This window comes from Agelaius phoeniceus, unplaced genomic scaffold (assembly GCF_051311805.1).
Source record: "Agelaius phoeniceus isolate bAgePho1 unplaced genomic scaffold, bAgePho1.hap1 Scaffold_437, whole genome shotgun sequence".
NCBI classification, from domain to species: domain Eukaryota; kingdom Metazoa; phylum Chordata; class Aves; order Passeriformes; family Icteridae; genus Agelaius; species Agelaius phoeniceus.
Window position 1 is genome coordinate 31,834 of NW_027510009.1, and position 26,450 is coordinate 58,283.

At 60.9% G+C, this 26,450-nt stretch overlaps 1 protein-coding gene across 1 annotated transcript; it reads right to left on the reverse strand.

Annotated features, from left to right (window-relative positions):
• Window positions 1-140: 140 nt before the first annotated feature.
• LOC143693238 (valine--tRNA ligase-like) lies at window positions 141-26,450 on the reverse strand. Its single transcript, XM_077173225.1, is given in 37 exon segments — window positions 141-254; window positions 860-1,009; window positions 1,295-1,470; window positions 1,936-2,047; window positions 2,631-2,814; window positions 3,724-3,743; window positions 5,107-5,166; window positions 5,168-5,252; window positions 6,237-6,346; window positions 6,348-6,385; window positions 7,053-7,122; window positions 7,636-7,704; window positions 7,862-7,966; window positions 8,847-8,972; window positions 9,895-9,965; window positions 10,524-10,565; window positions 10,568-10,628; window positions 11,682-11,771; window positions 12,310-12,343; window positions 12,627-12,691; window positions 12,693-12,786; window positions 13,778-13,881; window positions 14,561-14,685; window positions 15,053-15,143; window positions 15,488-15,591; window positions 16,134-16,245; window positions 18,176-18,295; window positions 18,391-18,472; window positions 19,780-19,944; window positions 20,890-20,968; window positions 20,971-21,013; window positions 21,854-21,954; window positions 22,696-22,790; window positions 22,882-23,045; window positions 23,957-24,118; window positions 25,072-25,218; window positions 26,381-26,450. Coding segments are annotated over 37 exon segments (3,543 nt in total). The 5' UTR covers window positions 26,399-26,450; the 3' UTR covers window positions 141-185.

The following is a 26,450-nucleotide window of genomic DNA, read 5'->3' on the forward strand; positions in this document are numbered from 1 at the left end:
ACCCACGGCCAATCCCAGAATGCCCCGCGGCCACGCCCCCTCATTAACTTAGACACGCCCCTCATTATCCCGACCACGCCCCTTCATTAATCCAACCCGGCCACGCCCCCCGCGGGTCCCCAAATGAGATCAAGGCGGGGGCGGGGCCAAGCTCGGCTTTATTTGGGGAGGGGTCCCGGGGGGGGTCACAGCATTTTCCTCATCAGCTCCTCGGCTTCCAGAACGTTCCGCAGCTCCGACTCCAGCTGGGACAGCTGGGGGGGGGGGGGGGTCAGGGTGGGACCCCCCCAAAAACCCCCCAGGATGCCCTAAAATCCCCCAAAAACCCCGAAAAACCCCGAAAATGCCCCCAAAAATCCCCAAAACCCCACCAGAGCCCCTCCCCCAGCCCGAAATCCTCCCTAAAATTTCCCCCAACCCCCCCTGACCCTCCCTAAAATTCCCCATATCCCCCAAAAACTCCCAAACCCTCCAAAATCCCCTAAAAAGCCCTAAATTCCCCCCAAATCCCCCAAAATCCCCTAAAAAACCCCAAAATCCCCTAAAAAACCCAAATCCCCCCAAAATCACCTAAAAAAACCCCAAAATCTCCCCCAAAATCCCTAAAAAAACCCCAAATCCTCCCCAAAATCCCCTAAAAACCCCAAATCCCCCCAAAATCCCTAAAAAACCCCAGATCCCCCTAAAATCCCCCAGGTCCCCCAAAATCCCCTAAAAAGCCCCGAATTCCCCCCCAAAATCCCTAAAAAACCCCAAACCCCACCAAAACCGCCCCAAATCCCCACCAAAACCCCCCCAAATCCCCCCCCAAAATCCCCTAAAAAACCCCAAATCCCCCCAAATCGCCCCCTGTGCCCACCTTGGCCTCGTCGCTCTCCTGCACCTGCACCGGAACCTTCTGGGCGTAGCCGGGGCCCCCCCGGCGCTCCCGGAGCCGCTCCAGGGCCCGGCCGAGCTCCAGGCGGCGCCCCCCGAGCCGGGCCAGCTCCGAGGGGGGGTCCACGATGCCCTGGAATGGGGGAAAAAACACAAAAATTGGGAAAAAACAAAAAAATTGGGGAGAAAACACCCAAAAAATGGGGGAAAACACCCAAAAAATGGGGGTGAAATCCTGACACTGCCCCCCGAGCCGGGCCAGCTCCGAGGGGGGGTCCACGATGCCCTAAAATGGGGGAAAAAACCCAAAAATTGGAAAATCACCCCAAAAAATCACCCCAAACTGAGCTCCCCGCCCCCCGATGACGTCACCCGCGCTGACGTCACCGCGATGACGTCACGGGTGGGCGTGTCTCACCTGCAGCAGCAGGTGCACCGTGCAGCGCTCGGACGCCACGGCCACGGCGCAGCCCTGGGGGGGCTCCCGACCCCCCCCCAGCAGCTGCACCGAGCCCACCCCCCCCAGCGCCCGCAGGAGCCCCCGGCAGCGCCGGGCCCGGGACCCCCAGGATGGGTCTGGGGTCTGCAGGAAACCTGGGGGGGCAGAGAGAGAGGGGGGGGTTGGAGACCCCCGGAAAGAACACCCAGAGACCCCTGGGAACACCCAGAGATCCCCAGGCGACCCCAGACCCCCATTTGAGCCCCCATTTGAGCCCCCAAACTCCCATTAAACTCCCATTAAACCCCCATTTAACCCCCCCAAATCCCTGGTTAAAGCCCCCAGACCCCCATTTGAGCTCCCCAAATCCCCATTTGAGCCCCCAGACCCCCATTTGAGCCCCCCAAAGCCCCCCAGGCTCACACTGGGGCCTCTGCCGGGTCAGGCCGTGCGCGGCCCTCAGGCTCCTCAGGGCCCTCACGATGCTCAGGACCCCCAAACTCCCATTAAACCCCCATTAAACCCCCATTTAACTCCCCCAAATCCCTGGTTAAACCCCCCAGACCCCCATTTGAGCCCCCAGACCCCCATTTGAGCCCCCCAAAGCCCCCCAGGCTCACACTGGGGCCTCTGGCGGGTCAGGCCGTGCGCGGCCCTCAGGCTCCTCAGGGCCCTCACGATGCTCAGCACGAACTCCATGGTGGCCTCGGCCTCCTCGTCCTGCCAGCAAAACTGGGGGGGGCAGAGGAGGGGGCGGCTTAGGGACCCCCAAAAACCCCCGAAACAGCCCCAGGGACCCCCAAAACAGCCCCGGGGACCCCCTGGGACCCCCAAAACAGCCCCAGGGACCCCCCAAACAGCCCCAGGGACACCCTGGGACCCCCAAAACAGCCCCAGCAACCCCAAAACAGCCCCAGGGACCCCCGAAACAGCCCCAGAAACCCCCAGGGACCCCCGAAACAGCCCCAGAAACCCCCAAGCAACCCCAAAACCCTCCCAGTGACCCCCTGGCACCCCCAAACCCTCCCTAAGGATGCCCAAAATAACCCCAGGACCCCCCTGAGCCCCATAAACACCACCAGGAACCCCCCAAATCCACCCCAGGACCCCCCAATTCCCTGTCAGGACCCCCCAAATCCCTGTCAGGACCCACTCAGACGCCCCCAGGACCCCCTAAATCCCCCTCAGGACGCTCCAAACACCCCCAAGGACCCCCAAATCCCCTCCAAGACCCCTCAATTACCCCCCAGTTCCCCCCCAGGCCCCCCCAAATCCCCCCCAAAACCCCCCCAAACCCCCCCAGCCCCCCGCCCACCTGCTCGGGCTCGGGGAACAGGGCCAGGCTGACGCTGGGGGGCGCAGGGGGGGCGTGGGGCAGGCGCTGCCAGAGCTCCTCGGCCAGGAAGGGCATGAAGGGGGCCAGGAGGCGCAGCCCCGCCTCCAGGCAGGTGAGCAGGGTGGCCCTGGCGGCCTCCGGGTCACCTTCATCATCACCATCATCATCATCATCGTCATCATCACCATCATCATCGTCATTGAAATCAGCACCCCAAAACACCCCAAATTGCCCCAAAAAACACCCAAAAACCCCCAGAACTGACACCTGCCCCCCCCTCCAGGCAGGTGAGCAAGGTGGCCCTGGCGGCCTCCGGGTCACCTGGGACCATCATCATCGTCATCATCATCATCGTCATCATCATCATCATCATCATCATCGTCATTGAAATCAGCACCCCAAAAAACCCCAAAATCCCTCAAAAAAACCCCAAAATAACCCCAAAAAGCCACCCAGAAATGACACCTGCCCCAACCTGCCCAGGTGAGCAGCGCGGCCCTGACGGCCTCCGGGTCACCTGGGGACCATCATCATCACCATCATCATCACCATAATCACCATCATCATCGTCATCACCATCATCACCATCATCATCATCATCATCGTCATCACCATCACCATCATCATCATCGTCATCATCGTCATCATCATCATCACCATCACCATCATCACCATCATCATCGTCATCATCATCATCACCATCATCACCATCATCATCATCATCACCATCACCATCACCATCACCATCACCATCATCACCATCACCATCATCATCTCCATCACCATCATCTCCATCATCACCATCACCATCATCACCATCAGCATCATCAGAACCCCAAACCCCCCGAAAACCCCCCCAGGACCCCCCAAACCCCCCCCAAAAAACCCCAGAACCCCTCCTGCCCCTCCCCCTCACCTCGCTCCTCCTCCTCCTCCTCCTCCTCCTCGTGCCCCTCCCCCTCCTCGTGCGGCCCCTCCCCCTCCTCGTGTGGCCCCTCCCCCCCGGGCTGGGCGGGGCTCGCTCGGGCCAGCACCGGCTTCACGCATTCCCTGGGCGGGGCTCGCTCGGGCCAGCACCGGCTTCACGCATTCCTGGGGGGGAGGGGGAAAAGAGGGTCAGAAACCCCAAAAAACGGCCCCAAAAACCCCAAAAACAAACCCGGGAACACAGGAAACCACCCCAGGAACCCAAAAAAACAACCCGGGAACCCCAAAAACCAACCCGGGAACCCCAAAAACCACCCAGAGACCCCAAAAACCAACCTGGGAACACAAAAACCACCCCAGGAACCCCACAAAACCACCCCAAGAACCCAGGAAATACCCACAGACCCTAAAACACCGACAGGGACCCCCAAAAACACACCCGGAACCCCCAAAAACCACCCCAGGAACCCCAAAAAACCAACCCGGGACCCCAAAAACCACCCCAGGAACCCAAAAACACCCAGAAGCCGTGCACGGCCATGGTGGCCCCATAGAGCCCCATAACCCCACAAACACTCCAGTGTCCCCAATGTCCCCAATGTCCCCATGGTGTCCCCATGGTGTCCCCAATGTCCCCATTACCAGGTAGACGTCACAGAGCTCATAGAGCCAGAACCCGTGCACGGCCATGGTGGCCCCATAGAGCCCCATAACCCCATAACCCCACAAACACCCCAATGTCCCCAATGTCCCCAATGTCCCCAATGTCCCCATGGTGTCCCCAGTGTCCCCAAGGTGTCCCCATACCAGGTACACGTCACAGAGCTCATAGACCCAGAACCCGTGCACGGCCGTGGTGGCCCCATAGAGCCCCATAACCCCAATGTCCCCATGGTGTCCCCAATGTCCCCATACCAGGTACACGTCACAGAGCTCATAGACCCAGAACCCGTGCACGGCCGTGGTGCCCCATAGAGCCCCAATGTCCCTATAACCCCACAAACACCCCAATGTCCCCAATGTCCCCATGGTGTCCCCATGGTGTCCCCATACCAGGTACACATCACAGAGCTCGTAGACCCAGAACCCGTGCACGGCCGTGGTGCCCCATAGAGCCCCATAACCCCACAGACACCCCAGTGTCCCCAGTGTCCCCCAATGTCCCCAATGTCCCCAATGCCCCCCAATGTCCCCCAATGTCCCCATGGTGTCCCCATACCAGGTACACGTCACAGAGCTCATAGACCCAGAACCGTGCACGGCCGTGGTGGCCCCATAGAGCCCCATAACCCCATAACCCCCCAATGTCCCCAGTGTCCCCAGTGTCCCCAATGTCCCCAAGGTGTCCCCATACCAGGTACACATCACAGAGGCTCATAGAGCCAGAACCCGTGCAACGGCCGTGGTGGCCCCATAACCCCCAATGTCCCTATAACCCCACAGACACCCCAGTGTCCCCAATGTCCCCAGTGTCCCCAGTGTCCCCAATGTCCCCAATGTCCCCAATGTCCCCGAGGTGTCCCCATACCAGGTACACGTCACAGAGCTCATAGACCCAGAACCCGTGCACGGCCGTGGTGGCGCCGGGGGAAGTCGAAGGCGCCCAGGGCGGCCCCGCAGCCCCGCACGGCGCGGCTGAGGCGGCTCCGGACCCAGCGCTCGGCCAGGGACCAGCGCAGACACTGGGGGGACACAATGGGGACAGTGGGGACAATGGGGGGATATGGGGGGATTGGGGACACTGGGGAGACACGGGGGACATTGGGGGGACAGTGGGGACACTGGGGGGATTGGGGACACTGGGGGGACACGGGACAGTGGGGACAATGGGGGGGATATGGGGACAGTGGGGACAATGGGGACAGTGGGGACAATGGGGACAATGGGGACACTGGGGGGACACGGGGACAGTGGGGGGACAGTGGGGACAATGGGGGACACTGGGGGGGATATGGGGGGATTGGGGACACTGGGGGGACACGGGGACAGTGGGGACAATGGGGACACAATGGGGGGATATGGGGACAGTGGGGACACAATGGGGGGGGATATGGGGACAGTGGGGACACTGGGGGGATATGGGGACAGTGGGGACAATGGGGACAATGGGGGGATTGGGGACACTGGGGGGACACGGGGACAGTGGGGACAATGGGGGGGGATATGGGGACAGTGGGGACACAATGGGGACAGTGGGGGGGATATGGGGGGATTGGGGACACTGGGGGGGCAACGGGGACAGTGGGGGGGACAGTGGGGACACTGGGGGGGATATGGGGGATTGGGGACAATGGGGACACAATGGGGGACAGTGGGGGGATTGGGGACACTGGGGGCATTGGGGACATTGGGGGGCAATGGGGGCAATGGGGGGCACTGGGGACATTGGGTGGGGGTCAGCAAACCCCAATGGGTTGGGGATGGGGGGGGGGTCTCAGCCCCATAACTGGGGGGGTCCCGGGGGGGGTCTCAGGGGGTCTGAGGAGATTCAGGGGGGCTATGGGGGGCTCTGGGGGATATGGGGGTCCCAGGGGGGCTTATGGGGGGGTCCCGGGGGGGGTTTTGGGGGTACCTCTGTATCCGGGGGGGGGCCGGGGGGGCTATGGGGGGCTATGGGGCGGTTCAGGGGGGGCTATGGGGGGGGTCCCGGGGGGGGTTTGGGGGGTACCTCTGTATCCGGGGGGGGGCCGGTAGCCCGGGCCCAGCGCCCTGAGCACGAACCGGGCCCCGTTCCAGACCTTGTTACAGAAATGGCGATAGCCCAGAACCACGCCCCACGTCCAGGTTGATGTCCCGGCCTGGGGGCAAAATGGGGTAAAATGGGGGGTTTGGTGGCAAAAATGGGGGGGTTTGGGGTAAAACAGGGGGTCAGGGGGTCAGGTACCCCAGAACCCCGCCCCACGTCCAGGTTGATGTCCCGGCCTGGGGGTGAAAATGGGGTAAAACGGGGGGGTTTGGGGTAAAATGGGGGGTCAGGGGTGGGTTTGGTGAGGTTTTGGGGGGGTCTGGGTTGTTTTGGGGTGGGTTTCAGGTGGTTTTGAGTTGATTTTGGGGTGATTTGGGGCAGTTTTGGGATGGTTTTGGGGGTGATTTGGGTGTGTTTAGGATGTTCGTGATGGTTTGGGTCAGTTTTGGGGCGTTTTTGGGGTGTTTTGGGTCAGTTTTGGGGTGTTTTGGGTCAGTTTTGGGGTGTTTTGGATCAGTTTCAGGGCATTTTTGGGGTGTTTTGGGTCGGTTTTGGGTCGGTTTTGGGACGTTTTGGGTCGGTTTCGGGGTGTTTTGGGTCGGTTTCGGGGTGTTTTAGGGCAGTTTCAGGACGTTTTGGGTGGGTTTTGGGGCGTTTCTGGGCGTTTTGGGTGGGTTTTGGGGCGTTTCTGGGTGTTTTGGGTGGGTTTTGGGTGTTTTGGGTCGGTTTCGGGGTGTTTTGGGTCAGTTTTAGGGTGTTTTGGGTGTTTTCTCTGTACCCTGGGCTGGTGTAGGCGCAGAGGGCGAAGCGCAGCGCGTCCGTCCCGCACTCGGGGATCCCCTCGGGGAAGTCGCGTTTCTGGGGGGCCCAAAGGGGATAAAGACCCCCCAAAACACCCCCAAAAACACCCCCAAAATACCCCCCAAAACACCCTCAAACCCTCCCAAAAACACCCCCAAAATCTCCCCCAAAACCTCCCCAAAACCTCCCCAAAACAGCCCCAAAACACCCCCAAATCCACCCCAATTCTCCCCCAAATCTCCCCCAGACCCCCCCAAATCCACCCCAAACCCCCCTGGACCCCCCCCAAATCCACCCCAAGTGCCTCAAATTCCCCCTTGACCCCACCAGAGCCCCCAAATCCACCCCAATTCTCCCCAAAATCCCCCCAAATCCACCCCAGACCCCCCAAAACCCTTCCAGACCCCCCTGAATCCACCTCAATTCTCCCCCGAATTCCCCCAAATCCCCCCAAAATCCCCCCAAATCCCCTCAAATCCACCCCAAACCTCCCTGAAATCCCCCCCAAATCCCCCCCCAAATGCCCCCCATTTCCCCCCATTTCCCCCCAAATCCCCCCCATTTCCCCACCTGTCCCTCCCGTGCCCGCTCCAGCTCGGCCAGGTCCAGGTTGCTGCTCTCCAGCTGCTGGTGCAGCTCCTGGCGGGCATTTCGGGGGTTTTTTGGGTGATTTGGGTATTTTGGGGTTTTTGGGGGTTTTTTGGGGTGTCTTTGGGGTGTTTTTGGGGTGTTTTTGGGGTGTTTTTTGGGTGTTTTCGGGTGTTTTTGGGGTGTTTTTGGGTGTTTTTGGGTCCACCTGCAGCGTGACCCCCGTGATGACGTCCAGGGGGTCGATGACGTTGCCCAGGGATTTGCTCATCTTGCGGCCGTGGGCGTCGCGCACGATGGCGTGAAGGTAAACCTGGGATGGGGGGGGGACAGGGGGGACAGGTGGGGACAGGTGAGACACCTGGGGGGACAGGGACACACCTGGGGACAGGTGGGGACAGGTGGGGACAGGGCAGGTAAACCTGGGACAGGGGGGACAGGTGAGACACACCTGGGGACAGGTGAGACACCTGGGGACAGAGGGACAGGTGAGACACACCTGGGGACAGGGCAGGTAAACCTGGGACAGGGGGACAGGGGGGGACAGGTGAGACACCTGGGGACAGGGGACACACCTGGGGGGACACGGACACACCTGGGGACAGGGGGGACAGGTGAGACAGGTGGGACACCTGGGGGGACAGGTGGGGACAGGGCAGATACACCTGGGGACAGGGGACACACCTGGGGACAGGTGGGACAGGTGAGACACACCTGGGGACAGGTGGGGCCAGGGCGTTTTGGGGGGATTTTTTGGGGTTATTTTGGGGGATATTTTTCGTGGTGATTTTTGGGGTGAATCTGGGCGGTTTTGGGTCCCACCTCGCGGAAGGGCAGCTTCTCGTCAGGGCCAGCCCCAGCATCACCACTGGGTGGATTTTGGGGTTATTTAGGGTGGGTTTTGGGGCATTTTCAGGGATATATTTGCAGTTATTTTTCGGGGTGATTTTTGGGTGAATCCGGGCGTTTTGGGGTCCACCTCGCGGAAGGGCAGTTTCCCGGTCAGGGCCAGCCCCAGCACCACCACTGGGGGGATTTTGGGGTTATTTAGGGTGGGTTTTGGGGTATTTTTGGGGTTATTTTCAGGGATATTTTCGCGGTTATTTTTCGGGGTGATTTTTGGGGTGAATCCGGGCGGTTTGGGGTGAATCCGGGCGGTTTTGGGGTGAATCCGGGCGTTTTTGGGGTCCCACCTCGCGGAAGGGCAGTTTCCCAGTCAGGGCCAGCCCCAGCATCACCATCCTGGCCACCCAGAAGAAGAGGATGTCGTGCCCGGTCTCCAGCAGCGACCCCGGGTAGAAACGCTCCAGGTCCGGGGTCTGGGGGACCCCAAAATGAGAACGGGACCCCCCAAAAAAAACCCCAAACACCCCCAAAACCCACCCAGGGACCCCCAAAAAAACCCAAAATCCCCCCAAAAAACCCCAAATCCCCTCAAAAACACCCAAATCCCCCCAAAACCCCCACAGGGACCCCAAAATGAGAACGGGACCCCCAAAAAAAAACCCAAAACACCCCCGAAACCACCCCAGGGATCCAAAAACCCCACAGGGACCCCAAAGTGAGGACGGGACCCCCAAAATAAACCCAAAATCCCCCCAAAAAAACCCAAAATCCCCCCAAAACCACCCAGGGACCCCCATAAAACCCCAGGGACCCCAAAATGAGATCGGGACCCCCCAAAAAAAACCCAAAACACCCCCAAAACCCACCCAGGGACCCCCAAAACCACCCCAGGGACCCCAAAGTGAGGATGGGACCCCCAAAAAAACCCCAAAATCCCCCCCAAACCACCCCAGGGACCCCAAAATGAGAACGTGACCCCCAAAAAAAACCCAAACACCCCCAAAAACCCCACAGGGACCCCAAACCACTCCTCAGGGACCCCAAAGTGAGGACGGACCCCCAAAAAAACCCAAAATGCCCCCAAAACCACCCCAGGGACCCCCAAATCCACCCCAGGCACCCCAAACCCCAACAGGGACCCCCAAAAACCCCACAGGGGCACAGGGGGACCCCAAAATGAGGATGGGACCCCCAAAACCCCCCAAACCTCCCAGGGACCCCCAAATTCCCCCCAGGGACCCCCAAAATTGCCCAAATTGCCCCCAGAATTGCCCAAATCCCCCCAAAATTGCCCAAATCCCCCCAAATTTGCCCAAATTGCCCCAAAATTGCCCAAATTGTCCCCAAATTTGCCCAAATTGCCCCCAAATTGCCCCGGAGCCCCCCAGGCCGCACCTGCTCGGGCCAGCCGAAGATGGAGAAGGGGAAGAGGCCGGAGGAGAACCAAGTGTCCAGAACGTCCTCGTCTGGCCGGACAGATGTGACCAGAGTGACCAACAGTGACCAATGGAGGGACCACCAGGGTGACCACAGGGACCAAGAGTGACCAACAGAGTGACCAGAGTGACCAATGGAGTGACCACAGGGACCACAGTGACCAATGGAGTGACCAGAGTGACCAACACAGTGACCAACGGAGTGACCAGAGTGACCATCAGTGACCAATGGAGTGACCACCAGGGTGACCACAGTGACCAATGGAGTGACCATCAGTGACCAACAGTGACCAACAGTGACCACAGGGACCACCAGAGTGACCAATGGAGTGACCACAGTGACCAGAGTGACCAATGGAGTGACCACAGTGACCACAGTGACCACCACAGTGACCACAGTGACCGCCAGGGACAGCAGGGCCAAGGAGTGACCAGGAGTGACCGTTAGGACCAGAGTGACCAGGGGTGACCACCAGGGTCCCGCTCATTCTCCCTCCCAGTCCCTCCCAGTCCATTCCCAGTCCATTCCCAGTTTGTTCCCAGTTTATCCCAGTTTATCCCAGTCCCCCCCAGTCCCCCCATTCCCACCTTGTCTCAGCCTGACCAGCTCGGGGCTGACCCCGACGCTGCGGCCGCTTTGGCCCGAGCCTCGTCCGGGGAGCGCCCGCTGACCCAGAACCGCTCATCTTCATCCTGAAACGTCAAAAATTACCCAAAATCACCCCAAAATCCACCCCAAAACTGACCCCGGAGCGCCCGCTGACCCAGAACCGCTCATCTTCATCCTGAGGGGCCAAAACCGCCCAAAATCACCCCAAAATCACCCCAAAAATCACCCCAAAACCACCCCAAAAAACCCCTCCCTGACCCAGAACCGCTCATCTTCATCCTGAGGGGCCAAAAATGACCCAAAACCACAAAAATCACCCCAAAATCACCCCAAAACTGACCCCAGGGACCCCGCTGACCCAGAACCGCTCATCTTCATCCTGAGGGACCAAAAACGCCCAAAATCACCCCAAAATCACCCCAAAATCACCCCAAAACTGACCCCGGAGCGCCCGCTGACCCAGAACCGCTCATCTTCATCCTGAGGGGCCAAAAACGCCCAAAATCACCCCAAAATCACCCCAAAAACCCTCCCTGACCCAGAACCGCTCATCTTCATCCTGAAACACCAAAAACGCCCAAAATCACCCCAAAATCACCCCAAAATCACCCCAAAACTGACCCCAGAACCCTCCCTGACCCAGAACCGCTCATCTTCATCCTGAAATGCCAAAAATGACCCAAAAACCACAAAAATCACCCCAAAAATCACCCCGAAAACCACCCCAAAAACCCCACTGAACCAGAACCGCTCATCTTTATCCTGAAACACCAAAAATACCCCAAAACCACAAAAATCACCCCAAAAATCACCCCAAAAACCCTCCCTTACCCAGAACCACTCATCTTCATCCTGCGGGACCAAAATGACCCAAAATCCATAAAAATCACCCCAAAAATCACCCCAAAAATCATCCCAAAACCCTCCCTGACCCAGAACCGCTCATCTTCATCCTGAGGGGCCAAAAATGACCCAAAAACCACAAAAATCACCCCAAAACTGACCCCAAAACCCTCCCTGACCCAGAACCGCTCATTTTCCTCCTGTGACCCCAAAACCACCCAAAATCACCCCAAAATCACCCCAAGAGTGACCCCAACCCCCTTGAGCCCCTCCCCAGCCCCGCCCAGCCTCACCTGCCCAGGTGGCACCTGGGGGTCGTCGATGGTGACGAAATAGGCAGGGATGCGATGGCCCCACCAGAGCTGCCGGAGATGCACCAGTCCCTGCACAGGTGAGGGACAGGTGAGGGACACAGGTGAGACAGGTGAGGGACAGGTGAGGGGACAGGTGAGCACATCTGGACAGGTACGGGCACACCTGGGCAGCCATGGCCCCACCAGAGCTGCCGGGAGATGCACCAGTCCCTGCCCAGGTGGGACACAGGTGAGGGACAGGTGAGGGACAGGTGAGGGGACAGGTGAGGGACAGGTGGGGGACAGGTGAGGGACAGGAGGGACAGGTGAGGGACAGGTGAGGGACAGGTGAGGGACAGGTGAGACAGGTGAGGGACAGGTGAGGGACAGGTGGGGGACAGGTGAGGGACAGGTGAGGGACAGGAGGGGACAGGTGAGGGACAGGTGAGGGACAGGGGAGGGACAGGTGAGCACACCTGGGGCAGAGCCTCACCTGCGTCCATCCAGGTGAACCAGGTGTGGGGCAGGGTTATGGGGCAGGTGTGGCTGTGGTTATGGGTGTGGTTATGGGTGTGGTTTTGGGGCAGTTTTGGGCAGGTTTTGGGCAGTTTGGGGCCTCTCCTCTCACCTGATGTTGTCCATCCAGGTGAACCAGGTGCGGGCGTGGTTATGGGCGTGGTTATGGGTGTGGTTTGGGGCAGGTTTTGGGGCAGATTTGGGGCAGTTTTGGGGCAGGTTTTGGGGTGGATTTGGGGCGGTTTTGGGCAGGTTTGGGGCTCTCTCTCACCTGATGTTGTCCATCCAGGTGAACCAGGTGCGGGTGTGGTTATGGGTGTGGTTTTGGGGTGGTTTTGGGGCAGGTTTTGGGGCAGGTTTTGGGGCAGTTTGGGGCAGTTTTGGGGCAGTTTTGGGGCAGTTTTGGGCAGGTTTTGGGCTCTCTCTCACCTGATGTTGTCCATCCAGGTGAACCAGGTGCGGGCGTGGCCGGGCGGGTGCAGCCTCAGGTCCCCCCCTGCGCACGGCGGCCGCGGCGGCCCCGGCCAGGCCCTGGCAGCGCACGAACCACTGGGGCACGGCCCGGGGCTCCAGGACATCCTTGGAGCGGCTGGGAGAGACACCTGAGTTACCTGAGTGACACCTGAGTGACACCTGTGACACCTGTGTGCCCCACTGACACCTATTGTCATCCATTGTTATCTATTGTTATCTATTGTTATCCATTGTCACCACTGGGGCACGGCCCGGGGCTCCAGCACGTCCTTGGAGCGGCTGGAGAGACACCTGAGTTACCTGAGTGACACCTGAGTGACACCTGAGTGACACCTGTGTGACACCTGTGTGACCCACTGTTATCCATTGTTATCTATTGTCACCACTGGGGCACGGCCCGGGGCTCCAGGATGTCCTTGGAACGGCTGGGGGACAGGTACAGGGGCACCTGAGTGACACCTGAGCATCACCTGAGTGACACCTGTCACCTATTGTTATCTATTGTCATCTATTGTTATCCATTGTCCCCACTGGGGCACGGCCCGGGGCTCCAGCACGTCCTTGGAGCGGCTGGGGGAGACACCTGAGGGTCACCTGTGTGACACCTGAGTTACCTGTGTGACACCTGAGTGACACCTGAGCATCACCTGAGTGACACCTGTTATCTATTGTTATCCATTGTCCCCACTGGGGCACGGCCCGGGGCTCCAGGACATCCTTGGAGCGGCTGGGGGACAGGTACAGGGGCACCTGTGACACCTGAGTGACACCTGAGCGACACCTGAGTGACACCTGTGTGACACCTGTGTGACCCACTGTTATCTATTGTCATCTGTGTCCCCAGGTGTGTCACCTGTCCCTCACCTGCAGATGGCACCACCATGGGGTTCTCAGTGTCCCAGGTGTGTCCCAGGTGTGTCCCCAGGTGTGTCACCTGTCCCAGGTGTGTTACCTGTCCCAGGTGTGTCCCCAGGTGGGTCCCAGGTGTGTTACCTGTCCCAGGTGTGTTACCTGTCCCAGGTGTGTCCCAGGTGTGTCCCCAGGTGTGTCCCAGGTGTGTCCCCAGGTGTGTTACCTGTCCCCAGGTGTGTTACCTGTCCCCTCACCTGCAGATGGGCACCACCATGGGGTTCTCGGTCACGCCCCGGAACAGCCCCCGCTCCTTGAGGGTCTCGAGCAGCGCCCGGCGGGCCTGGAACCGCGGCATGCCCTGGACAGAGTGACCAGAGTGACCAATGAGTGACCACTGAGTGACCACTGAGTGACCACAGCCAGCCCAGAGTGACCACTGAGTGACCATGAGTGACCACAGTGACCACAGTGACCACTGAGCGGGCCTGGAACCGCGGCATGCCCTGGACAGAGTGACCAATGAGTGACCAATGAGTGACCACTGAGTGACCACTGAGTGACCACTGAGTGACCCACAGCCAGCCCAGAGTGACCACAGCCCCACTGAGCGGGCCTGGAACCGCGGCATGCCCTGGACAGAGTGACCAGAGTGACCATGAGTGACCACTGAGTGACCACAACCAGCCCAGAGTGACCACAGCCCCACTGAGCGGGGCCTGGAACCGCGGCATGCCCTGGACAGAGTGACCAGAGTGACCAATGAGTGACCGCAATATCCCAAAATACCCCAAAATGACCCAAAACATCTCAAATCCACCCAAATTAACCAAAACGCCACAAAACGTCCCAAAACGCCCGAACTGACCAGGAAGTGGGCGGGGACGTTGACCATGGTGCCGTCCTCGCCGATGACCGCGGCCACGCCCAGCCCGGGGCCCAAAACCACCCAAAATACCCCAAAATAACCCCAAAACACCCAAAATTAACCCAAAACACCCCAAAATGCCCCAAAATGCCCCAAACAGCCCCAGACTGACCAGGAAGGGGGCGGGGACGTTGACCATGGCGCCGTCCTCGCCGATGACCGTGGCCACGCCCAGCCCGTGGCGCTGCCCCACCTCGAAGTCGACGGCGTCGTGGGCGGGGGTGATCTTGACCGCGCCTGGGGGCGGGGCCAAGCGTTGGGACACGCCCCCCGCGCGAGGAGGGGACACGCCCAGCCCGGCCACGCCCATGGGTGTGTAACCCTTTAGGCCACACCCACAGGAAACACGCCCCGAAAGTGCCACGCCCAAGCAGGTCACACCCCTCTAAGCCACACCCCAAAATGGTCGCATGCTAAGGGAGACACGCCCCTAAATAACCACGCCCCTTTAAGCCACACCCCCTCTGAGCCACACCCCAAAACAGCCCCATCCAAAGAGGCCACACCCTTAAATAACCACACCCCTAAATAACCACACCCCTATAAAGCCCCACCTCAGACCCCGCCCCCCCGAGGCCCCGCCCCCCGAGGCCCCGCCCCTCACCGGTGCCGAACTGGGGGTCCACGAAGGCGTCGTGCAGGATGGGCAGGACCCGGCCCGTGATTGGGTGACGCACGCTCCGCCCACGCAGGTGCTGGGGGGCGGGAGGACAGAGGGGGCGGGGCCGTCAGGGACGCGCCCAGGGATGGCCACGCCCAGCTGGGATCGGGCCTGGCCACGCCCACTCTGGGGCGCCACAGCCACACCCGGGCAAGGGCCGCCCCTCACCTGGGACGGGGGGGGGGTCAGGGGTGGTGGCCACGCCCACAGGTGAGCCCAGGTGTGCCCAGGTGTGCCCCAGATGTGCCCAGGTGTGCCCAGGTGTATCCCAGGTGTACCCCAGGTTTATCCCAGGTACCCCAGGTGCCCCAGGTGTTCCCCAGGTGCCCCAGGTGTATCCCAGGTGTATCCCAGGTACCCCAGGTGCCCCCTGCTCACCTGGTACCGGGGGTCCTCGGGGTGCACGGCCACGGCCTCGTCCCCCAGCATCGTCTCCAGGCGCGTCGTGGCCACCACGACCTCGGGGGGCTCCTCCCCCTCACCTGGGCAGGGGGCGCGTGGAGACCCCAACACACACAGGGACCCCAGAGACCCCCAGAGACCCCCAGAGACCCCACAGGGACCCCACGGGGACCCCAACACACACAGGGACCCCATAGGGGACCCCCCCAAATCCCACAGGGACCCCCAAACACACACAGGGACCCCATAGGGACCCCCAGAGACCCCAAACACACACAGGAACCCCAGATACCCCCAGAGACCCCATAGGGACCCCAAACACACAGAGACCCCACGGGGACCCCCAGACCCCACGGGGACCCCCAGGACCCCACCCCCAAATACCCTGGGACCCCCCCAAACACCCTGGGACCCCCCCCAAATCCCCAAATCCCCAGGGAGCCCCCCCAGAGACCCCCATAACCACCCCAAAATCCAGAGACCCCCAGGGACCCCCAGGGACCTGCCCCAAACCTACAGAGACCCCACAGAGACCCCAGACCCAATTACCAGCGCCCCCCTCCAGGGGGTTCCCAGAACCCCCCAAGCCCCCAGGACCCCCCAAGCCCCCAGACCCAATTACCGGCGCCCCCCTCCAGGGGGTAGGCGAAGGCCACCAGGACCCCGAACTCCACGGGCTCCTCATAGCCCGGGACCCTGAGCAGGGTGCGGCCCCCCAGCTCCTTCTTCTCCACCTGAGAGACCCCAAAAACGCCCAAAGTTACCCCAAAAACCCTGAAGAAAACCCCCAGAAACATCCCCAAATCCCCAGCTCCTTCTTCTCCACCTGAGACCCCAAAAACGCCCAAAGTTACCCCAAAATTACCCCAAAAACCCTCAAAAACATCCCCAAATCCCCAGCTCCTTCTTCTCCACCTGAGACCCCAAAAACGCCCAAAGTTACCCCCAAAAACCCCAATGAAACCCCCATAAACATCCCCAAATCCCCAGCTCCTTCTTCTCCACCTGGGGACCCCAAAAACGGCCCAAAATTACCCCAAAAACCCCAGTGAGACCCCAAAAGCCCCCCCAGACCCCCCAAAACCTCCAGAGGGGGTTTGAGCAGGATTTTGGGGTGATTTTGGGGTGTTTTTGGGGTGTTTTGGGGGTATTTTTGGGGTGTTTTGGGGGTATTTTTGGGGTATTTTTGGGGATATTGTTGGGGTATTTTTGGGATATTGTTGGGGTATTTTTGGGATATTGTTGGGGGTATTTTTGGGGATACTTTTGGGGATATTTCAGGGATATTTTTGGGGTGATTTTGGGGTGTTTTGGGTACCTCAATGTCAGAGATGGCCGAGCGCAGGGCGCAGCCCCAGTGCACGATCCCAGGGGATTTTGGGGTGTATTTTGGGCAGTGATTTGGGGGCTATTTTGGGGATATTTTTGGGGTGATTTTGGGGGTGTTTTGGTACCTCAATGTCGGAGATGGCCGAGCGCAGGGCGCAGCTCCAGTGCACGATCCCAGGAGATTTTGGGGCACATTTTGGGTGTATTTTCGGCAGTGATTTGGGGGCTGTTTTGGGGATATTTTTGGGGTATTTTTGGGGATATTTAGGGCAGTTTTGGTACCTCAATGTCCGAGATGGCCGAGCGCAGGGCGCAGCTCCAGTGCACGATCCCAGGGGATTTTGGGGCAGGTTTTGGGCAGTGATTTGGGGCACATTTTGGGGATATTTTTGGGGTGATTTTGGGGTGTTTTGGGTACCTCAATGTCGGAGATGGCCGAGCGCAGGGCGCAGCTCCAGTGCACGATCCCAGGGGATTTGGGGGTGTATTTTGGGCAGTGATTTGGGGATGTTTTTGGGGATATTTTTGGGGATATTTAGGGCAGTTTTGGTACCTCAATGTCCGAGATGGCCGAGCGCAGGGCGCAGCCCCAGTGCACGATCCCGGGGATTTTGGGGCACATTTTGGGTGTATTTCGGGCAGTGTTTCAGGGGCTGTTCTGGGGGGTCCCGGGCAGGATTTTGGGGTAATTTAGGGTGTTTTTTGTACCTCAATGTCCGAGCTGGCCGAGCGCAGGGCGCAGCTCCAGTGCACGATCCCAGGGGATTTTGGGGTGTATTTTCGGCAGTGATTTGGGGGCTATTCTGGGGATATTTTTGGGGTATTTTTGGGGATATTTAGGGCAGTTTTGGTACCTCAATGTCGGAGATGGCCGAGCGCAGGGCGCAGCTCCAGTGCACGATCCCGGGGGATTTTGGGGGTTTTTTGAGGGATTTTGGGGCGTATTTCGGGCAGTGTTTCAGGGGCTGTTCTGGGGGTCCCGGGGCAGGATTTTGGGGTGATTTTGGGGTGTTTTGGGTACCTCAATGTCGGAGATGGCCGAGCGCAGGGCGCAGCTCCAGTGCATGATCCCAGGGAATTTTGGGGTGATTTTGGGTGTATTTCGGCAGTGATTTGGGGCACATTTTGGGGATATTTTTGGGATATTTTTGGGGTATTTTTGGGGTGTTTTGGGTACCTCAATGTCGGAGATGGCCGAGCGCAGGGCGCAGCTCCAGTGCACGATCCCAGGGGATTTTGGGGCAGGTTTTGGGTGTATTTTCGGCAGTGATTTGGGGCACATTTTGGGGATATTTTTGGGATATTTTTGGGGTGATTTTGGGGTGTTTTGGGTACCTCAATGTCGGAGATGGCCGAGCGCAGGGCGCAGCTCCAGTGCACGATGCGCCGGCTCCGGTAGATCAGGCCCTGCTCGTGCAGCCTCACGAAGGCCTCGGTCACGGCCCGGCTCATTTTCTGTGGGTCAGTGGGGGTCAGTGGGGTCACGGGGGGGTCACAGGGGTGTCAGGGGGTCAGGGGGGGGTCAGGGGGCTCTGGGGACCCCCACTCACGGGGTCCATGGTGAAACAGGCGCGCTCCCAGTCCATGGAGGCTCCCAGGCGCCGCAGCTGCTGGTAAATGCGGTCGCCCTTCCTGGGGGGCAGCGCGGGGTCACGCGGGGTCCACGCGGGGTCACACGGGGTCACGCGGGGGTCATGTGGGGGTCATGTGGGGGTCACCCAGGGGTCACGCGGGGGTCACGCAGGGGTCACGCGGGGGTCATGTGGGGGTCACGCGAGGGTCACACGGGGGGCACTCTGGGGTCCCTTTGTGTTCACTTAGGGGTGGCCTGGGTCACTTAGGGGCTACTTAGGGGTCATTTAGGGGTGCCCTGGGTCACTCTGGGCTCCATGGGTCACCCGGGGGTCACTCTGGGGTCACTCCGGGGTCCCTTTGTGTTCACTTAGGGGTGGCCTGGGTCACTTAGGGGTTACTTAGGGGTCATTTAGGGGTGCCCTGGGTCACTCTGGGGTGTCTGAGGGGTCACTTTGGGGTGCCCTGGGTCACTCTGGGGTCCTGGGGATGACTTTGGGGTCACTCAGTGGTCACCCATTGGTCACTCAGGGGTCACACCCCCCCACTGGTCACCCATTGGTCACCCATTGGTCCCCATTGGTCACCCGTTGGTCCCCCCTTGGTCACTCACTCGTCCTTCCAGCGCCACACCCCCCCATTGGTCACCCATTGGTCCCCCATTGGTCACCCACTGGTCACCCATTGGTCACCCCGGGTCCCCCATTGGTCACTCACTCGTCCTTCCAGCGCCACACCTCGCCCAGCAGTCATTGGTCACCCATTGGTCACTCAGGGGTCACACCCCCCCATTGGTCACCCATTGGTCACCCATTGGTCACCCATGGGTCCCCCATTGGTCACTCACTCGTCCTTCCAGCGCCACACCCCCCCACTGGTCACCCATTGGTCACCCATTGGTCACCCAGGGTCACCCATTGGTCACTCACTCGTCCTTCCAGCGCCACACCTCGCCCAGCAGTCATTGGTCACCCATTGGTCACCCAGGGGTCACACTCCCCCATTGGTCCCCCATTGGTCCCCCAGGGTCACCCATTGGTCACTCACTTGTCCTTCCAGCGCCACACCCCCCCACTGGTCACTCAGTGGTCACCCATTGGTCACCCATTGGTCACTCACTGGTCACCCATTGGTCACTCACTCATCCTTCCAGCGCCACACCTCGCCCAGCAGTCAGGGGTCACTCAGTGGTCACCCAGGGGTCACACCCCCCATTGGTCCCCCATTGGTCACCCAGGGTCACCCATTGGTCACGCACTCGTCCTTCCAGTGTCACACCCCCCATTGGTCACCCATTGGTCACCCAGTGGTCCCTCAGGGGTCACACCCCCCATTGGTCACCCATTGGTCACCCATGGGTCACTCACTCGTCCTTCCAGCGCCACACCTCGCCCAGGAAGGCCTCGCGGCCCAGCTGGTGCCGAGTGAGGCCCCGGGAGCGCAGCAGGCGCCGCTCCACGACCACCTGGGTGGCGATGCCGGCGTGGTCACAGCCCGGGGCCCAGAGCGTGGTCAGCCCCCGCATGCGGTGCCTGCAGGGGGACAATGGGGACATTGGGGACAATGGGGGGATTGGGGTCACAGCCCGGGGCCCAGAGCGTGGTCAGCCCCCGCATGCGGTGCCTGCAGGGACAATGGGGACATTGGGGACATTGGGGGGATTGGGGACATTGGGGACATTGGGGACACTGGGGACATTGGGGTCACAGCCCGGGGCCCAGAGCGTGGTCAGCCCCCGCATGCGGTGCCTGCAGGGACACAATGGGGACAGTGGGGACATTGGGGATAATGGGGGCATTGGGGACATTGGGGGCATTGGGGACATTGGGGACATTGGGGATAATGGGGACATTGGGGGCATTGGGGGCATTGGGGACATTGGGGATAATGGGGACATTGGGGACAATGGGGTCACTCCACAGATCTCAGGTGGCCACTGGTGACCATTCTATGGGTCACTCTATGGGTCACTATAGTGGTCACTCAGTGGTCACTCCTGTGTCCCTGATGGTCACTGTGGTCACTGTGGTCACTGTGGTCACTCCCCCTGCCCAGTGGTCACGGTAGTCACTCAATGGTCACTCATGGTCACTCATGGTCACTCAATGGTCACTATGGTCACTCATGGTCACTCATGGTCACTCACCAGCGGGTCAGCGTGTCCTGGATGGCCACGGTCAGGGCGTGGCCCAGGTGCAGGGTCCCTGTCCCCAATGGTCACTCAATGGTCACTATGGTCACTCATGGTCACTCAATGGTCACTCAATGGTCACTCAATGGTCACTATGGTCACTATGGTCACTATGGTCACTCATGGTCACTCATGGTCACTCATGGTCACTCACCAGCGGGTCAGCGTGTCCTGGATGGCCACGGTCAGGGCGTGGCCCAGGTGCAGGGTCCCTGTCCCCAATGGTCACTCAATGGTCACTCAATGGTCACTCATGGTCACTCAGTGGTCACTCATGGTCACTCACCAGCGGGTCAGCGTGTCCTGGATGGCCACGGTCAGGGCGTGGCCCAGGTGCAGGGTCCCGGTGACGTTGGGGGGGGGAGGCACATCACGAACACCCCCCGGGGGTTGGGGGCGTCCAGGGAGCGCTGGGGGGCACAGGGGGGTCAGGGGGGCTTGGGGACCCCCAAAAACCCCAAAAACCGCCCCAAAAACCCCCAAAACTGCCCCAAAAACCCCCAAAAACCCCCAAAACCACCCCAAAAACCCCCAAAAACCCCCAAAACTGCCCCAAAAACCCCCCAAAAACCCCCAAAACTGCCCTAAAAACCCCCAAAACCGCCCCAAAACCTCCCCAAAAACCCCCAAAACTGCCCCAAAAACCCCCCAAAAACCCCCAAAACTGCCCTAAAAACCCCCAAAACTGCCCCAAAAACCCCCAAAACTGCCCTAAAAACCCCAGGGACACCCAGGGACCCCCAAATCCCCCCAAAAACCCCCAAAACTGCCCCAAACCCCCTCAGAACTGCCCCAAAACAGCCCCAAATTCCCCAAAACTGCCCCAAACCCCCCCAGGACACCCCCAGACCCCTTTAAACCCCCCAGACCCATTTAGGACCCCCACTCACGCCCCATTCTGGCCGGAAGAAGCCCTCCTGCTCCCACCAGCTGTACCAGGGCTGCCCCAAACCCCCCAAAACTGCCCCAAAACTGCCCCCAGACCCATTTAAAGCCCCCCAGACCCATTTAGGACCCCCAGACCCATTTAGGACCCCCACTCACGCCCCACTCGGGCCGGAAGAAGCCCTCCTGCTCCCACCAGCTGTACCAGGGCTGACCCAAACTGCCCCAAAACTGCCCAAAACTGCCCCAAAACTGCCCCAAACTGCCCCAAAACTGCCCCAAACTGCCCCCAGACCCATTTAAAGCCCCCAGACCCATTTAGAGCCCCCCAGACCCATTTAGAGCCCCCCAGGACCCCCACTCACGCCCCACTCGGGCCGGAAGAAGCCCTCCTGCTCCCACCAGCTGTACCAGGCCGCCTCCACGTAGCCGGGGCTGTAGCTCTCGGGCAGGGGTCCCCCCACGTCTGGGGAGGGGTCCCGAGGGGTCAGGGCCCAGCCCCGGAGCCCCCCCAGACCCACTGAGGTCCCAAAAAACCCACCCAGACCCACTGAGGTGCCAAACACCCCCCCCAAACCCCCCCAAAACCCACCCAAACCATCCTGAGACCCCCCAGACCCCCCAAACCCTCCCCAAAATCCACCTGAGACCCCCCAAACCCTCCCCAAAATCCACCCAAATCCTCCTGAGATCCCCAGAATTCCCAAAATCCACCTGAGACCCCCCCCAAACCCTCCTGAGACCCCTCCCAAACACCCTTGGAACGCCCCAGACCCTCCTGAGACCCCCCAAAAGCGCCCCCAGCATCCCCAAAACCCCCCAAACCCTCCTGAGACCCCCAAAATGCCCCCAAACACCCTTGGAGCCCCCCCCGGACCCCCCAAAACCCTCTCCAAAATCCACCTGAGACCCCCCCAAACCCTCCTGAGACCCCCCCCAGACCCCCCCAAAATCCACCTGGGAACCCCCCCCAAACACCCTCGGAGCCCCCCCAGACCCACCAAAACCCCCCCAAACCCTCCCCAAAATCCATCTGGGCTCCCCCAAACCCTCCTGAGACCCCCAAAAGTGGCCCCAGGATCCCCAGAACCCCCCCAAACACCCCTGGAGCCCCCCCAGAGACCCCCTCGGAATCCCCCAATCCCTCCTGAGCCCCCCCAGACCCCCCCCAGACCCTTTCCAAGCCCCCCCCCGGCCCCCTCCTCACCCTTCTTGCAGCCGGGGGGGGTGGGGGTCTCGTTAGCGCAGCCCCTGCAGCTCCCGCCGGGCCCTGCTGGGCTTGGCCTTGGCCTGGGCCTGGGCCTGGGGGCGTCGGGGGGGTCAGGGGAGCCCCGGGACCCCCCCAGGGACCCCCCAGGGACCCCCAGGGACCCCCCAGGGACCCCCCCGAGACCCCCCCACCTGCAGCTGCCGGTTCTTCTCCTGTTTCTGCTGGAATTTCTCCATTTTCTCGCGTTTCTTGGCCTCCTTCTTCAGCTGCGCCGCGCTCTTGGCCGGGCCGGGGGGCGCGGCCGGGACCCCCCCCGGGACCCCCCCCGGGACCCCCCCCGGGGGCGGCTCTGGTGGGCGGGGAGGGGGGAAAGGGGGGTCACGGTGTGGGACCCCCAAAATCTGCATTTTCCCACCCAAAATCTGCATTTTCCCTCCCCAAAATATCAATTTACCTCCTCAAATTGCCCCCAAAATATGCATTTTTCCCATCCCAAAATCTCCATTTTCCCACCCCAAAATCTGCATTTTCCCTCCCAAAATCTGCATTTTCCCTCCCCAAAATATCAATTTACCTCCTCAAATTGCTCCCAAAATCTCCATTTTCCCACCCCAAAATCTGCATTTTCCCACCCCAAAATCTCAATCTACCTCCCTCAAATTGCCCAAAAATCTGCATTTTCCCACCTCAAAATCCCAATTTCCTCCCCCCTCGAATTGCCCCCAAAATCTGCATTTTCCTTCTCAAAATCTTCATTTTCCCATCCCAAAAATCTCAATTTCCCCCCCCCTCATACTGCCCCCAAAATCTGCATTTTCCCTCCTAAAATCTCCATTTTCCCACCCCAAAAATCTCAATTTCCCCCCCTCATATCGCCCCAAAATCTCCGTTTTCCCCCCACCACAAATCCCCCCAAAAATCTCCATTTTCCCCCCCAAAACCCAAAATATCCATTTTCCCCCCCAAAACCCAAAATCTCCATTTTCCCCCAAAACGCCCCCAAAATCTCCATTTTCCCCCTCCCAAACCCCCCCCCAAAAAATCTCCATTTTCCCCCTAAAACCCTCCCAAAATCTCAGTTTTCCTTCCCAAAATTTCCATTCCTCCCCAAATCTCCATTCCCACCCCCCAAATTTCAATCCCCCCTCCCAAATCCCCCCCAAAATCTCCATTTTCCCCCCTCCAAAACCCCAAAATCCCCGCATTTCCCCCCAAAACCCCCGTTTCCCTCCCTCCCCCTGACCCCCCCCAGCCTCACCGGGGGTCTCCTCGGGGGTCCCGGGGGTCCCCTCGGGGGCGCCCCCGCCCCCCCCGCAGAGCTCCAGGTCCCCAGCTCAGCCCGGAACTGGGGCAGGCGGGCACAGGAGAGGAACCAACGGGAGACCCCCGGGAACGGGGCCCGGGAGGGGGCGTCCAGCACCTGGGGGGGTCAGGAATGTGGGGAGGGGTCACACAGGGCATGGGGGGGGTCAGGAATGTGGGGAGGGGTCACACAGGGCACGGGGGGGGGTCACAGGTGACACGGATGGACACAGGGACATCAATGGACAGAGGGACAGGAACCAACGGGAGACCCCCGGGAACGGGGCCCGGGAGGGGGCGTCCAGCACCTGGGGGGGGGCAGGAATGTGGGGAGGGGTCACACAGGACATGGGGGGGTCACACGGGTCATTGGGGACATTGGGGAGGGGTCACAGGGACATCAATGGACAGAGGGACAGGGATGGACAGAGGGACAGGAACCAACGGGAGACCCCCGGGAACGGGGCCCGGGAGGGGGCGTCCAGCACCTGGGGGGGGGTCACAAAGGTCAGGGGTCACAGGTGACACACGGATGGACACAGGGACATCAATGGACAGAGGGACAGGAACCAACGAGAGACCCCTGGAAATGGGGCCCGGGAGGGGGCGTCCAGCACCTGGGGGGGGGCAGGAATGTGGGGAGGGGTCACACAGGACATGGGGGGGTCACACAGGGCATGGGGGGGTCACACAGGGCACAGGGACATCAATGGACAGAGGGACAGGGATGGACACAGGACGGGAACCAACGTGAGACCCCCAGAAATGGGGCCCGGGAGGGGGGGGTCCAGCACCTGGGGGGGGCAGGAATGTGGGGAGGGGTCTCAGGGGGGGTCAGGAATATGGGGAGGGGTCACACAGGGCATGGGGAGGGGTCACACAGGACACAGGGACATCAATGGACAGAGGGACAGGGACGGACGCAAGACAAGAACCAACAGGAGACCCCTGGAAATGGGGCCCGGGAGGGGGCGTCCAGCACCTGGGGGGGGGCAGGAATGTGGGGAGGGGTCTCAGAGGGGTCTGGGGGTGTTCTTGGGGGTCCCAGCGGAATTTGGGGAGGGGTCTGACCTGCGTGAAGGGCCCCAGCAGGGCACAGACCACGGTGACATCGGCCAGGGTGACCCCGTCGCCCACCAGGAAGGAGCGGCCGCTGCTCAGGTGGGACTCGAGAGCCCCCAGGGCCCGGAGCAGCTCCTGGAGACCCCGGGCCCGGGCCTGGGGGGGCAGGGGGCGTCAGGGACCCCTCCCCAAATAGCCCTGAACCCCCACAGAACCCCCTGTGCCCCCCAAATCCCCCCTGTGCCCCCCAAATCCCCCCATTGTCACCCATTGTCACCCAGAGCCCCCAGAGCAGCTCCTGGAGACCCCGGGGCCGGGCCTGGGGAGGGGCAGGGGGGTCAGAGACCCCTCCCCAAATACTCCAGAGACCCAAACCCACCCCAAATCCCCCTGCGCCCCCCAAAATCTCACTGCAACCCCCCCAAAACCCCTCCCCAGACCCCCCCTCACCTCATGGGACCCCCAATTCCCCCTATTATGCCCCTAAATCCCCCTCTAACCCCCCCCATACCGCCCCTAAATCCCCCCAAAACCCCCCTAAACCTCCCCAATTCTCCCCCAAGCCCCTCCAAACCCCCCCAAATTTTCATCCTCTGGACCCCCCCCTCACCTGTTTGGGCCCCCCCCCTCACAATGGCCGCCGCTGTCGCCAGGTCCCCCTCAGCGAACGCCACCCAAATACCCCAAAATCCCCCCCAAAATCTCACTGTAACACCCCCCGAAACTGCCTCAAACTGCCTCAAACCCCCCCAGGACCCCTCCCCGGACCCCCCCTCACCTGTTTGGGCCCCCCCATGGCGATGGCCGCCGCGGTGCCCAGGTCCCCCTCAGCGAACGCCACCCACTGCCGCACCCTGTACCCCCCCAAACCCATCCAAACCCCCCCCAAATCTCACTGTAACCCCCCCAAAACCCCCCCAAAAACCCACCCAGGACCCCCCCTCACCTGTTTGGGCCCCCCCATCACAATGGCCGCCGCAGTGCCCAGGTCCCCCTCAGCGAACGCCACCCACTGCCGCACCCTGTACCCCCCCAAACCCATCCAAATCCCCCAAATCCCCCCCAAATCTCACTGTAACCCCCCCAAACTGCCCCCAAACCCCCCCAGGACCCCTCCCCGGACCCCCCCCTCACCTGTTTGGGCCCCCCCATCACAATGGCCGCCGCGGTGCCCAGGTCCCCCTCAGCGAACGCCACCCACTGCCCCCCGTGTACCCCCTCAAACCCATCCAAATCCCCCCAAATCCCCCCAAATCTCACTGTAACCCCCCCAAACTGCCCCAAACCCCCCAGGACCCCTGCCCAGACCCCCCCTCACCTGTTTGGGCCCCCCCATGGCCAAGGCCGCCGCGGTGCCCAGGTCCCCCTCAGCGAACGCCACCCACTGC